General features: G+C 43.0%; 1 protein-coding gene across 1 annotated transcript in view; it reads left to right on the top strand.

Annotated features, from left to right (window-relative positions):
* Positions 1-6289: 6289 nt before the first annotated feature.
* LOC147886161 (glutamate--glyoxylate aminotransferase 1-like) overlaps positions 6290-14678 on the top strand; it is a 51270-nt gene continuing 42881 nt past the window's right edge. The window contains exons 1-3 of the mRNA XM_087395106.1: positions 6290-6950; positions 7473-7538; positions 8602-8719. Coding sequence (XP_087251232.1) covers positions 6831-6950; positions 7473-7538; positions 8602-8719 — 304 coding nt within the window. The 5' untranslated portion in view covers positions 6290-6830. The remainder of the gene's footprint in view (positions 6951-7472; positions 7539-8601; positions 8720-14678) is intronic.

Below are 14678 nucleotides of genomic sequence, written 5' to 3'. Positions count from 1 at the left end.
AAAACCGATCAACTTCTTTTGCAAATCTTGGAAAACACTGCCAACTCACGCTCTTTGGTCCATGACTGTTTAACTCGGCTTAGCATAGTGTTGGAGAGTTCTTTTGAGGTGCTTTGCATATGCAGCAGTAGAATACATACAATAATCAAAGTGCAATCCATGACATCTTTACAAACACATTTCTTGTTGGTCAGTGAGCTCACAAGCCATACAGAGATTGCTCCTCTTCTTCCAAAATGAGCAAAACGGAAATATGTTGCATGGGGATTGGCCCAGGAGACAGCACTTGCAACTTTAATGGCAAGAACCCTCCATGCAAGCGCTAAAGACATTGCTATGCAATATGTGAGCTTGCATCTCGAACACGGCACAACTATGGTGAATGTTGACAAGAAAATATATCGTACACACATTCACACAATGAAAGTGACAGCCGTCCTATTGTTGCAGAATACCTTAAAAGCATTGAGGACACCCCTTCACACCCATGGATTTGTTGCGGCTCTCTCTCATTCAGATCTAAGCTTCAAGGTGTGTCTTGGATCTGCATGCAAAAGACGCCACCAACTTTCCTTGTCAAGAGCAACGCATATGCGCATTATGCGAAGGACAAATACGCAAAGGCTGCCTACCAAGATTTTGTCTACACAACATGGTTACACGAGTGTTCTCAATAACATTGAGGAAAGGCTCATTGCAATCCGTATACCATTCACACAAATACGTGAACTCTCGTTCGATGGCCAATATGGGCTACGCGGGGCAATCATTAATGCTTTTGTCGATGTTGATAGAGCGCAACGTGTTCTTCCTCGCTTTCTTGAGAACAGCGCAACAGTTATGGTGGCACTAAAATGCAAGCTTTCATACGCCCATAGCTTCATGAGCTTTAACTTTGAATGTCTTACATGAATTGTTGCAAACTCCGTTGTACTGTTCTACAGGTGTGTTGCTCAACCCTTTATGGAAAAAACACATACAAGCCTTGGCACAAACAAACAACTTGCAACCTCCCACTAATGTTGATGTTGAGGACGGCGATGATGCTGTTGGGATGGATACACTTGTGCACGACATCTACTCGGCACAACAAGTTGTTGACTTCAAGGACAAAACAATCTCCATTGCCCCTTCAGAAGGCTTCTCGCCGTTGAGCATTTTCAAAGACAGTCACCGCTGTGAGGAACTTGCTTTTCCCAAACTGCTTTAGGGACACCTAAGATAGTACAAGGTTCCAGAACCCTGGGGCGCCAACTCAATATGTAATATGTTACTACCCTCATCCAAAATCCAGGGTATGGGGGGACAAGGTCCATATATAATATGAATGGATTTCCTTTAAAAATTTTAAGTATGCAAGGGAAAAATATGAAATTTTCATGTCCCCACTCTCATAATATATAAGTTATATACCTTGAAAAATATGCAAGTTTTTAAGATTTGTACATATTTTTCATAATATGTGAGCCCAAGAGGGGGGGTAAAACAGAAAATACACTAAAATATGAAAACCCATCTCCTTTCAAATTAATGTAACTTTTTCGTGTGTTACCCAAATTTCAAAGTATAAAGACATACTTGAAGCTCTTTTAGTGTAGAACACAACCATGTTAATTTGAATAATTTCTACTCATGGCACATTGTTAAATTCATCTCATACTCAAGATTTTGGTGGGTTTTCTTACTAAAGGGAGTTGATGCCCAAGGTCCATAACACACATCTTACCAAGACATAGCGCATTGGGAGCTTGTAAACAAAGACCAGCGGTTTGCCTACTCAATAGAAAATCTTTTTTTCAAAACGATGAAAATACTTGTACGAAAAGTCCTATCATCTAATGTTTGCATGATGAAAATACTTGTACGAAAAGTCCTATCATCTACATGGGTTTGCATGAGCGTTGAGCGCCTTCTACAATCACATATAGGCTTATGTGACTTCATGTGCATGCGCCCATCGTGTTTTTTAGCACTGTCATCGATTGAAAAAACATGGGCACCACTTATTGCATGCATGCGCGAACTACCATCAAGCTCAAGCATAGACCCTAAACATCTCAACAATTTCAATGTACGTGAACTTGTGCATGGTGACCCTATTACAACTGCAAGGTATTATGTCCACAAATTTTAGTCCATGAAATGACTACTAAAATGTGACCCTACAGTTCTCGGTAAAATTGTCAATTTCTTCTTTGTGACATAATTTCAGAATAGAGGAGGCCAGCATGACCATGGTTTACTATGGGTTGAAAATGCCCCAATGTACGGTGCCATATCAAACAAAACGATTGAAGAATTTGTTGACAAATACATTACCACTGACATCTCACTCTTTGCATGTGATCCTCAGGACATTCACCAAACACAAACATAGAGCCACATGTAAGAAGACACGCAAGGCTTGCCGCTTCCATTTCCCTAGGCCTCCAATGAGGCAGACAAAGATATTGGAATTCGTCAGGACAATGCAGACCTCAACAACATTTGCAAACACAACTCAACAAGATCCACTAAACTCTTGAAAATGATTGCGTCTACTTCCAAGACTTCGACACACTCCTCAGTGAACTAGCAATCTCAAAAGAAGAGTATTGTGTTGCCACTCAGCCAATACTTTTCTTGAAAAGACAGCCAAAAAACATTCACACTAATAACTTTAATCCAACATTGTCCAAGCTATGGGGAGCAAACACAGACATACAATTTGTCCTTAATGCACATGGAGCTGCTGCATATTGCATATCCTACATGACAAAGATTGACAAAGCCACCGCACAAGCTATGAAGCAAGCATTTCACCAACGTCTGCAAACAAATGCTCCAGCAAATGAGCGTGTTTGCAAAGTAGGGAATGCCATACTGAATACTTAGCACATCAGCACACAACAAGCCGTATATTTGTCTTTGTCATTGCCTTTATCAAGCACAACAAGGGAGTTTTGCTACATCGATACTAGCTTACCCGAGGAACGGACACTCTTGCTGAAAAGACGCGCACAACTTGAAAAAATGGAGCTCTCTAGTGTTGATGACTTCTTCGATGAGATCGTAGCAAAGTATTCAAAGCAAAACTCGGCATTGGCCACCCTATGTTTGGCAGACTACGCAAGTGGGTACTCACTCTAAGGACAACGTACCAAAAAACTGTAAACGATCGAAAGTAATACACTTCAATAATTACAGCAAGGGAAAGGATCTCGAGAACCACTTTCATGAGCTATTTGCTTTACTTGCCCTTCAATGAAGATGAGCACTCTCTACAAGACAAGGTTCCCACCTGGCATGACATGTACACAGTGAACCAACTAAAAATTGAACAAAACAAGGCCAAGTTCACAAAGCAGTTCTTGCCTACACCACGCTTTCACACTTCGACAGATGCTTTCATGTCAATCCTTGGACAAAGCGTTGCTTCCACAGCTGTTGCCACAGAGTTCGCCGAGAGCTCAACAAATTGAGTAAAGTACCTTTATCCAGTCATGCTTACCACTTCACATATTATCTCATGCCAAACCAAGAATACCATCAGAAGCTAAACGGTCAACAATGATTGCTTTTCAAAGACATCCTGCTACGGAAACGCTTGGGAGAACACACACCCTTACGTTTATTTCAGTCGGGCAATGCTGGGACCATTCATGTTACTGTTGCTTGTGCAAGGGCTGTTGTGACATTTCTCTCATGACAACACAAATGATGTAACTTTGCCAAAGGTGCTACTATTGGCGTGCATTGGTAAAGCAACATTCAACATAGGCGGCACAACAATACACTCTCCACTCCACCTACCTCTATTGACAAGCACGTACAAAAGTCTGTCAGCCGAGATGTTGCAAGCCTTGTCCGAAGTGTACAAAGAAGTCAAACTAATTGTCATTGATGGAATATCTTTGGTAGAGCTTAACACATTCATAGCATGTGACATGTGAATGCATGAAATTAAATGCAATCACACACAGCCATTTGGCGGAGTCGATGTGATCTTCTGCGGGGATCTCTGTCAAGCTAGTCCAACAAAAGATGCATCGGTTTTCTCCGACAAATCATCAACACTTGCTCTTACCCCATTAGTATGGAAAGACATCGTCTCATGAACTACGAGCTTACTCAACCAATGTGCCAGACAAGTCTTTCTTTCTAGAAATTCTTAGCCGAATTCAGCTGGGCACCCACACAAATCATGACATAATGCACTTGAATACTACCTACCACCGACAACCGCCTTCACAAGAGTTGACACCCCACCTCTTCTACACGAATGCATTCAAAGACAAGCCAATCATGAAGTTTTTGAAAAGCTCACAACAACACCCTACATTATGAAAGTGTAAGATGTATGACATCGAACATGCAGCAAGCCGATCCGGATACCTGCAGACGCAAAGTGTTTGCAGATTGCATTTAGAATTGCATTTGATGGAAGGCAATATTGTTGAAAGTTGTTCAGGGAGCTTGGACATAACCGATGGGCTTGTCAACGGAACGGACACAATTTTCATGAGGGCAAGCTCTCAAAAACAACCTCCAATCATCTGGGTAAAATTCACAAACATCAGCGTAGGGAAACGAACGAGGGCCTCCCACTTGCAATTCTATGCCCCGAAGATTGACAAAACTTGGACACCTGTCATGCATATAGCACAAGAATTTCAAATAGGTAAGAATCACCTGAACACGGTGTGTAGGAACCAGTTCCCAATTCAACCAGCATCCACTAGAACGATATCTCGTGCACAAGGTCTGTCAACGGACTCCCTTACCTTCGATCCATTGCACGTGAAAGCTCACATGCTTGTGTACACCCCTTTCAAGGATCCGAGATCCATTATTTCTCTACTTGATTGCACCTTCGAAGTGTAAGCACATAAAGGTGGATGCGGTGGTGCTACAAGAAATTAAATGGCTCTCAACCACTTGAGCATGGTATACCACACAAGCAGATTTTCATGAAGCTTTCCCAAACACATTGTCATTGCAATACAAGGTCATTCAATGCATACAAAGAAGATATCAATGCTTGCCAAAGCATACTTGGTACAACGTTTCTTTGCCTACAAGAGCTTCACATCTTGCCAAATGACAAACCCTCTATTCTCAGATTTAATCATTCATGCACATACTAGGGTTATGGTCTAGCAATGTACTACAAGAACGGGATAACCCTCACATAAGAAGAATTCATTTACAAGGATGCTGAGGAGTGTCTACTAACTATACTAACATCACCACACACGGGTGCAATAGCGATTCCAATGTCTACAAGGCCCCACCAGCTACCACAAGAACATTGTTAGAAGTCCTTGCCGAGGCCCTCAAGCAAATCGCGCATCTAACTCTAACTTACATCAGTGATGACGACTTCAACATTTGCTACCAGAAGCAAGGTCCTTCACTGACTAGGCTCAAACAGTTCATTCAAAGACATAGGATGCAGCAGCTAATAAACAACGCCACTTCGAAATGCACCTCGTTCATGGTACTAACTACATCTACTGCTTCGAGCTCTTACTCATCTACACCACAATAATAAAACAACATTGTGGGTAGGCCCTTTGAATGTAATTCATCTTGTTTATTTTGCTTGAAGAGTCAAATATGATAAAGCACTCTAGACATTGTAAGTTCATCCTAGGCTTTTGAGGACAACACAAGACAATGATGACTTTTAATATTGTGTGTGCATGCATGCGTGTTTATGTGAGACCTAGGGAGAAATAGAGGATTTCCCAAGAAAAAAAATCCCTAAGTTTTCTCATCTTCAAGTTGATCTTAAACTATTCCCTTAGTAAGATAATTTTAAGGTAATTTCCATCCAATTACATGGAGAAGATGTGGCTTGTACATGCTCAATCCATCCCAAAATAATGGCGAGGGGATCCCATCATGTTATGACCATTGCACATTTGTGATAGATGTTATGGGAGAACCCACATGAAGGCACAGGGGGAGGGAGAAAGTGAGGTGAGCAGAAAACATTTGATGAAAAGTTTGGAGAAGGATGGGTTGGAATGGGTGTGTAGGCGCACGCCTGTACACACACAAACCTGGGATGGGGGGCCTCACTAAAAATGGGTATGAGAATTTTGGGTTGGAAGGGGTGGGTACACACACACACACACACACACACACACACCCCGCCCCCCCCCCACCTTTGGGTAGATGAGATGAGAGGGATGGAGGGCAGAGACACCGAGAGAGGAAGCCATAGCCACACAACCGCTTTATCATAAAAGTACGTCATATTTTAAATTTGCTAGGACGCCAAATTCAAATCAACCACATCCACATTTCGAGGGTGCAAACCCCTCAACCCCAAAACCACGTACATCCACCACCTTTCTCCCTTCTCTTAATTTGCCTCTCCATCATCGCTTTGCAGGCCACACATTTGAGCTAGCTTTAGCGCTAGCGCTTGAGCTAGATCACGCTTAAGAGAGTGCTTGCAACAGAACAAGATACGCCCCAGATAGCTTGGCTGTCTGTTTCCCTCTTTCTGCCCCCAGGCTGGACAGAGTGAGCTTGGAAGTGAATTTTCCGTCTGCAGTACCTCTTTGTCATTGGAATTCAAGACTTGAAATAGAGTCTAGAGCGATCGAGTGGAAGGGTAGAGACAGAAGGCTGGGGTGAATGAGAGAGTAGGAATCGCGAGCGAAACTTAGAATTTAAGACCTGGAAGCAGGAGCAGAGGCTCAATCCGCATAGAGAGAGAGAGAGAGAGCGTCTTTTCTTACTGATGTGAAGACACCCACGAACAAGAAAGCACCTTTGACCTCCTGCAAAGCCTCGCATTCTGATACTCCGTCTGACCTCTGTTCCATCACCTCTTCATGGCGCCTAGAAAGGTTCTGGATCCTGACAACATCAACGAGAATATCAAGAAAGTCCTCTACGCTGTCCGAGGCGAACTCTACATTCGGGCATCCGAATTGCAAAAGGAGGGGAAAAAGGTTTGTGTATATTTTAGTACGTTGACTCAAATCGTAGATGAGGAATTGTCCGATCGCGTCACTGAATCGATAATATAATCGCCCAAAAGGCAACCCCATCTAGCTAAATCTAACTTTCAGCCTTGGTAAAAATGTTAAGCTTGGTCACGAATATCGCTCTTGCAACACGGACAGGCTCTCAGCCAAGGTCACAAAAGCAGCTGCACAATAGTCAGTTTCTTACACAAGTAAGAGATGGATCTTATTCTTTTAAATAAGCAGCTAGAGTAGTGCCTGGCCAAACTCAACTACGTTGAAAACAACCTTGAAGTATAACCCGGTCCTTTGGGCATCCTAGACAATTGTTGTTTCTTGGCCGCTATTGTCACCGATGGATAATCTACAGGCTGTTGTCCCCCAACCCAGGATTCTCAGGTGGCAAACTAACAATTATGGTTTGGTTAAATAGCTTTAAAATCCAAGCCGTGGAAAATGGCGTGTTTATGCATCTATCGTCCCTGATTTGTTTTGATGTACTTGCAGATCATCTTCACCAATGTGGGCAATCCCCATGCCTTGGGGCAAAAACCTTTGACGTTTCCTCGCCAGGTATAAATTTTGTCTATTCAGACTTGCACTGTATTGTGAAGCCAATTCAGGTTGATGTCACATTGCACGATGTCTAAGATTCCACTGGAACTTGCGACTGAGCTGGACTAAGATAGTTTAATTTTCAGTGTGCTTAGTTTGTGATCCCCAAGTGGAGGGTGACTCGTCCATACACACACACACCCCCACACCCACACACCCACATGTATGTATATGTATGCACATACATAGGTACATTCATGTGTATATGTACTTATGCATACATACATGTGTGTGTGTACATATATACATGTATATAAACACACATATGTGTGTGTGTTTTGGGGGGGGGGGAGGAGAGGGGGGTTTGCGAATCCAAAAACTTGCCCAGCTCATCCTCTAAAAACACTAGCTGCTATGCCATCCCCAGTAACGTCATCAGCATCCATTGGTGGGTGTAGACCGCAGTATAAAGATATGCTCTCACACTTTCAAAGGTCTTCATACTGACTTTTTGTCAATACTACTGAGGTGAAGGGGAAAAGATGTCACACAGCCATGACAAAGGCTAGCACTAAGGGAGAAGGCTAATCAAAAAGCATTCAAACTACAAGTGTTTGTGGAGCCTAAAGTATTTCAAGCATTGCGAAGCAAAAAAGCTTAGAAAAGATAGCTAATAGGGGAACACATGGCTCAAACTAGAAAGATTTATAGCAATATCAGCAAGCCACAATATGGACGAAAATTTGAAATGTGAAATTTCTAATGCACTGGGAACATATATTTGTGTGGAAGTATTAAAATAGTATGCTTTTGATCTTGCCATGTAATGAATAAACCATGTGGGTGATGCATCTTGAAAAGCTGGAGGGAGCCACCTTGATAAGATCACGGGATCACACGATGCAAAACAAAGCATGATCTCAATTCATTGACATTATATGGAACTTCAGTTTTTTCAAAAGAGCTTTCCTAACTAGGTAGAGAGTTGAGGAGATGTAAGATATTTTGGAAGCCTCTTTCTTGAAGCATGATGGGTCTTGAACAGGCTTGTTATGATCTTTGTTGCTTGAATTTCTTGCAGGTGATGGCGCTTTGTCAAGCACCTTTTCTGATGGACGATCCCAATGTGGGCCTGTTGTTTCCTGCTGATGCTATTGCTAGAGCAAAGCATTACCTGTCCTACACATCTGGGGGCCTTGGTAAGTGATTCAACATTCTGGAATACTCGAGCTTGCTACAGTTGCAAAAGATTGACCACATCTTCAAGAAACAAGTTTAGACTGACTGTTTGAGGTTTGGATTTAAAGCTAAAAAATTTGTGTGTTCTGCATATAAATAAATGTGCGTTTCCTTACACACACATTATATGTTGTGTACCATGGATATTCCGTGTTCTTGTGGAAGTAGAATTTAGAATCTTTGAGGCATGGCTGCATGCGTTTAGTATAGGTTAGTATTTTTCAGAAGAGGACTATATTTAGGATGGCAGTAAGCTTGTTGACTGTCTAATTCCATCTACTAGCTTCTGGTATCTCAAGTTAGGGCTCATCCTATTGTAATTTACGTCACTGTTTTATTTTTAAAGGGTGGGTTTGCCCATGTGCCTGGGTTTATCTAGTTGTATTGTTTTTCTTTGCATTACTAGGGGATATGCAAATTTCTCTTTGCGAAGTCCCAGTTCACTTTCAAATGCTCTAGTCTTCCCAGGCAGTTGGAGCTTGGAAGAAGAGAACAAGGACTCCTTTTAGGTTAGCTGCTTTATTATTGATAGCCTTTGTCATGGCTGAGCCTGCCCTTCATGTCCAGAGTTCTAACAGAAACACACTTTAAAGACCTTTGTATCAATGCATGCTCATGTGTGTGGAGATGTGTGGTTTGTGCATGTGTGAGAGCCTGTGTTAATGGTCTACACCCACTTTTTAGGACATCAGTGGGATGCCATAGTAGTTACACCCTAGTGTAGCTACTATGAACCTCATCCTCAGTTGATGCAAGTAAACAACTTTATCTTTGATTGAATGACAGGAGCAAGATGGAGTGGTTTGGGCTAAGTATGCGAACATTTTAGATGAAGCAATAGCTATGATGATACTAGTGTAGGTACTATGACGATCATGAGGTGGAAACCAAACTGTTTGTTTTATGTTTAGAGGGCATGTTCCTGGATGGATCTTAAGGTTTATATTGATTTATTGCCCATTTAAGTAAACATGTGGCACATTGCATTAATCTCAGATGCCAACATTTCTCATGAAGTGGAAAAAAATAAGTGTGATTTTCCAAGCAAAGAAACTGTAGCATGTTACTCAGCATGTTATTTGTTGTTTGGGGTGGCTGTCTGTATCTAAAAGCACCCAGCTTATCACCCAACTTTAGTGGATCAGTAGCTTTTTGCCTGAAAAGCTGTGGACAGCCACTGTCAAAGGATAGTCAAGGAAGTTTGCATGAAATTCAACAGCCAAACAAAAATGAAGCATACCGAAATTGTCATGTCAAATGAGCTTGACAAGTTAGCTTGCACTGCTGCAATTTTCGCATTGCCAGTAAGTAGTATGTCATCCACATACTAAATGAGAGTACCAAATCTGTCCCCTCCTGAAGCACATAGAGATTATACTCTATGGGACTATTTGGAAACCTCTTGACTGAAAATGGTTGTTTATCTTGTGTGATCATGGTGCTTACTTTAAGCCATATAAGGCCTTCTTAAGCTTGTAAACTTGTTGTCATAGTAGCTAGTCCCTGCTATGCGTGATGGAGTTTATGGTTTTCAATCTTATGAGTGACTATCGTGAGATTGAAACTGCACTATGTTGTGTTTTTAGAGGATGAGTTTGGGAATGTTCCTGGATTCATCTAGGTATAAGGCCTTCTTAAGCTTCTTGTTGTTCACAGCCTTGGATTTCAAAGCCTTGGGGGACTGCTGCGAATAAACCTCCTCTTGAAGGTCTCCATGAAGGAATGCAGGCTTGACATCCATTCAAAAAATATTCCAGCCGTAATGGGCTGCCAAAGCTACCATAGGACGAATGGTTGTCAAGTTGGCTATGGGAGCGAAGGTCTCCTTATAGTCAATCCCCTCCTCTTGTGCATACCCTTTGGGAAGGAGGGGTGCTTTGTACTTCTCCACCTTGCCATTGGCATCATACTTGACCTTGAAGATCCACTTGGAGCCCACTGCATTTTCCCTGGAGATGAGTACGCGAAATCCTATGTTCCATTTTTGATGAGGATTTGGGCTCCCTTGTAGAATTGAGGCTCAAGGTATGATGTGCTCATGAAGTTTTTTTCCATACTGAGCACATTGAAAATGAGTATGGAAAAAACTGATAAAGGCTGAAAGAAGAAAAAACCAGCCTGTTCCAAAGAAACCTAGCTCATTGCCTAGGGAATCTCTGGTATAGGGGCTAACAACCAAGTGGGGGGACTATAAAACCAACGAATCCCTTGCGGAGTGAATATGTAGAAAGCTCCTGTAGGCCAAGCCTTGCGGAAACGCGTGTGCCTCGCGACAGTCGCCCTAGAGCCTAGGGTTCAACTCTCCCAGGTGGAGCGTTGGGTGTAGATGATATCCTGCCAGATGGCGACCAAGGTAGCCGAGGGTGGAATAGGATGCTCACGCATAACCAGACTACAGTGAGCAACCCAAATGTTCCACGTCGTGATACTCTGGAGGGGTATGACGATCCCGGTTATCAGGAAGGACCGCCTCATGGAGCTCTATCCTCTGAATGCTTTGACCCTGTATCCGGTAAGCTGGAGAGACCTCACCAATCTGGAATGCGTGACCTCCCTCAGTCAACCAGGCCACCATCCCCCAGGTGTAGTCCCTTTGAAGGCATTGCATGCGTGTCATAATCCTAAGGGCTCCCATCCAGATCCTCTTTGCGCTATGACAACTCCAAAGACAGTGAGGGATCGTCTCTAGAACACTAGCAGAGCAACAATGACATTGCCCCTCCACCCGCATTTGCTCCAACCATGGGCCTATGGGCAAGCCTCCGTGGGCGGCCAGCCAAAAAAAGTAGATCTTTCTCGGCCGCTAACTGGACCATAGGCGCGTCCAAATCTTGGAATGGACCTCTTGGGGCACTGCATGCTGATCTGAATATTTCTGATCTGATTTTCAGTTACCAAGTTACTGCCACCGCCCTTTCTTCATCTCATTTGCCTCCCTTTTGCTGCAGTTGGCAATTAATTGGCCGTATTTGTGGCAATGAGATGAAGAAGGATGGTGGCTGTAACTTGGTAACACCGCGGTTGGCTTGAAGGAGACTGAATATACAATAGAACAGTTACCATGGAGGACTTCTCGTGTTGTAAAATGCCTCAGACCCCGCAAAGGAAGCAAGAAGGCTGCTGATCTGTCAAGAAAGCAGTTTTCCTTGCCTTGGGAAGAGAGCCTTCCATAAATTTGCCTTGAAAAGTGTGCAGGAGACTGGTCACTATAGAAATAGTCATACGAGCACATTTGTCTTATAGCAGCAAAATCAGCTGTGTAGATGCTGATGTAGCTACAGTTGTATGGCAAACCAATATTTGGTTGCCTTAAACTTTGCATCGGCAGGAAGAGAGGTTGCGATGTTCTCAGGAGGTAGCGCTGTTGTTCTTACCACAGTATGGCGGTCTGTACAAGAGCGCATCAAGCAGAAGCTATGAATCTGAGTTGTTGATGATAGGGCTTCTTCCGAAGACTGGACTAGCTGGGACTAGAATTGGGGAGCTAGATTGAGGAAGGAGGCTATGATACCAATTGTAAATGTTTATGAACAAGAGAGCAAGAAAGAAGAGAATGGTTTATTCCAAAAGTGAGCAACAACTCCTCAAATGAAATACAAAGGAACTGGGTTTATATACTCAGGTCACTAAAGCCCTAAAAATATGAATAGACAAAGTACTAACTCCTAGCCTCTATGTTAGAATTATAGATATAATTCAGCAGTGACCAATGTAATTTAATAAGCTAGTTAGGGGCACTTTTCCCTCTTTAAGAGGGTTTTCCCCCTAACCGCAGTTAGTCCACTAACTATGGTTAGTGACTACTAAGGTTTTGTCACTAGGACAAAACCTTATCTCTCACTCTTTCAGTTGTACTCTTACACTCTTCTATTGCAACTAAGCTTTCAAGCTTTCAGCTCTCAGCTCACTCTCTTGCTCTCTCTCTCTCCCCAAAACTCACATTTGGTATCAGAGCGGGTTCAAGAGCTCCGTGCTCCCTGCTCCCTTCAGCTCATGCTCTCTACCTCCAGCTCCAGCCCAACATCTCCTTGCAATCTCGCTGTCCTTTTTGATTGTGATCGTTCGTACGTTTGCCGTACCTGCGCTTCCTTTCTGATCGTCGTCCGTACGTTCGTCGTACCTTTTTGCGCCAGCGTCGTACAACTCGTACATCCAATCGTACCGTATGTACGTGTGCATACCGTACAGCAAGACCAGCGTCGTACAGCTCGTACTTGCAATCTCGTCGTAGTACCTGCTTTCGTATAGTTCGCCGTACATATGTACTTCTCCGTACATCTCGAATATGTTCGTCCGTACATCGACTGTACTCTATCCGTACTAGTTGACCGTCCATATCGTCGTATATCTGCAAGACATTCGGTACAGGTGGTCCATACATCGTTGAGTGTTCGTACACCATCGGCCGTACAGTTGTACGGTTCTTATTCCAAGTGTGTACCTGGTCGTACAGGTTGTACTTGTGCACAAGCTCTTCCTTGCAGGTGATCTTTGGCAGGCACATTTTGCAGACAGCCATTGTTTGGCTTAGTTTTTGGGAGCACATTTGGGACATCTTGTTTGTTGCAGACATTGCAATCAAGTTGCAGAATCTGCTTCAGAAATTTGGGGCTTTTTGGTTCTGCTTGCAATCTTGCAGACAAAATTTGGGACTTTGCAGATAATTGCAAAATTTGGGGCTTTTAGTAAATTTGCCCCTTTCTGGTTGCAATTTCAAGCTCGAAATTTGGGGCTTTCAATTTTGCAGTACAATTTCTTGAAGAAATTTGGGGATTTTGTGATTACACTGCAATTTCGCAGTGAAATTTGGGGCTTTTGCAGATAGAGCACAATTCTTGCAACATTTGGGGCTTTTGATGAATGTACCCCTTTCTGGTTGCAATTTCGGGCCTATTTTGGGGCTTTTATGTTGGGAGAGCAATTTTGGAGATTTCAGTTCATACTGCCTTTCTTGAAGTGTTTTGCAGCACTTTTGGCAGATTCTGGAGAGTTTTTTGATGCTTGGACAGATTTCTGATAGTGCAAGTGCAGAAATCTGAGTTGCATTTACAGCCAGTGCTTGGCTGTGTTTTTTGGGAGCTGTGCATTTTATTTCCAGTAAGGGAATTCAGTCTTGTATCTGCTAAAATCTCTTTCTCAGATATGGCCCATCAAAATCAGAATGATTTCCAGTTCGGTGGTCTTTCACAGGAAGACAAGTTGGATGATACCAACTACTCCCTCTGGAGTTTTATGGTACGCAATATTTTGATTTCTCGCAATTTATGGGATTATGTGAATGGGGGTGAGATCCGACCAGCAGGTATGGCACCTAATACCCCTCCCTAGCAAGGAGGTGCAAGAGGTCATGCACAGGGTGCAGCTGCAGAACAAGTTGTTGGTGCAGCTATAGCCACTACTCCAGAGCAGAAGAGATGGGATTCACGGGATGCCTTACCTTTGTCATGCATCTCTCTTTCAGTGAAAAGATTTATCATTCCGCATATCCGGTCGTGTAAGACCTCGAAGGCAGCGTGGGATATCTTAGAAAGCATGTATGCAGCCCGGAATGATGCAAGGGTATCTTTCTTGAACAGAGAGTTAAGTAATACACATATGGAAGAGGGTGACTCCATGTCAGCTCACCTCACAAAGCTACAGGATCTCAGAGAGCAATTATTGAACATAGATGAGATTATTCCTGATTCAGAGATGATTACCACCACTCTGAATTCTCTTCCTGAGTCTTATCTCAGCTTTCATACCTCGTTGAACTTATCATTGAGGGGGGGTGCAAATCCTCTCACTTTTCATGAGGTGATAGGACTTCTGCTTCAGGAAGAGCAGACCGGGAAAAACTTGGCTTCACGTGCAGGTGAACAAGCTATGCTCTCAAAGTTCAAGTCAAAAACAAAGGGACAAGCAAAGACATCAGTAAAT

Source organism: Dipteris shenzhenensis, chromosome 24, assembly GCF_047967505.1.
Source record: "Dipteris shenzhenensis isolate YYH24624 ecotype China chromosome 24, Dip_SZ_1.0, whole genome shotgun sequence".
NCBI classification, from domain to species: domain Eukaryota; kingdom Viridiplantae; phylum Streptophyta; class Polypodiopsida; order Gleicheniales; family Dipteridaceae; genus Dipteris; species Dipteris shenzhenensis.
The sequence above is the reverse complement of the archived record's forward strand: the minus strand, read 5'-3'. Positions and strand labels throughout refer to the sequence as shown.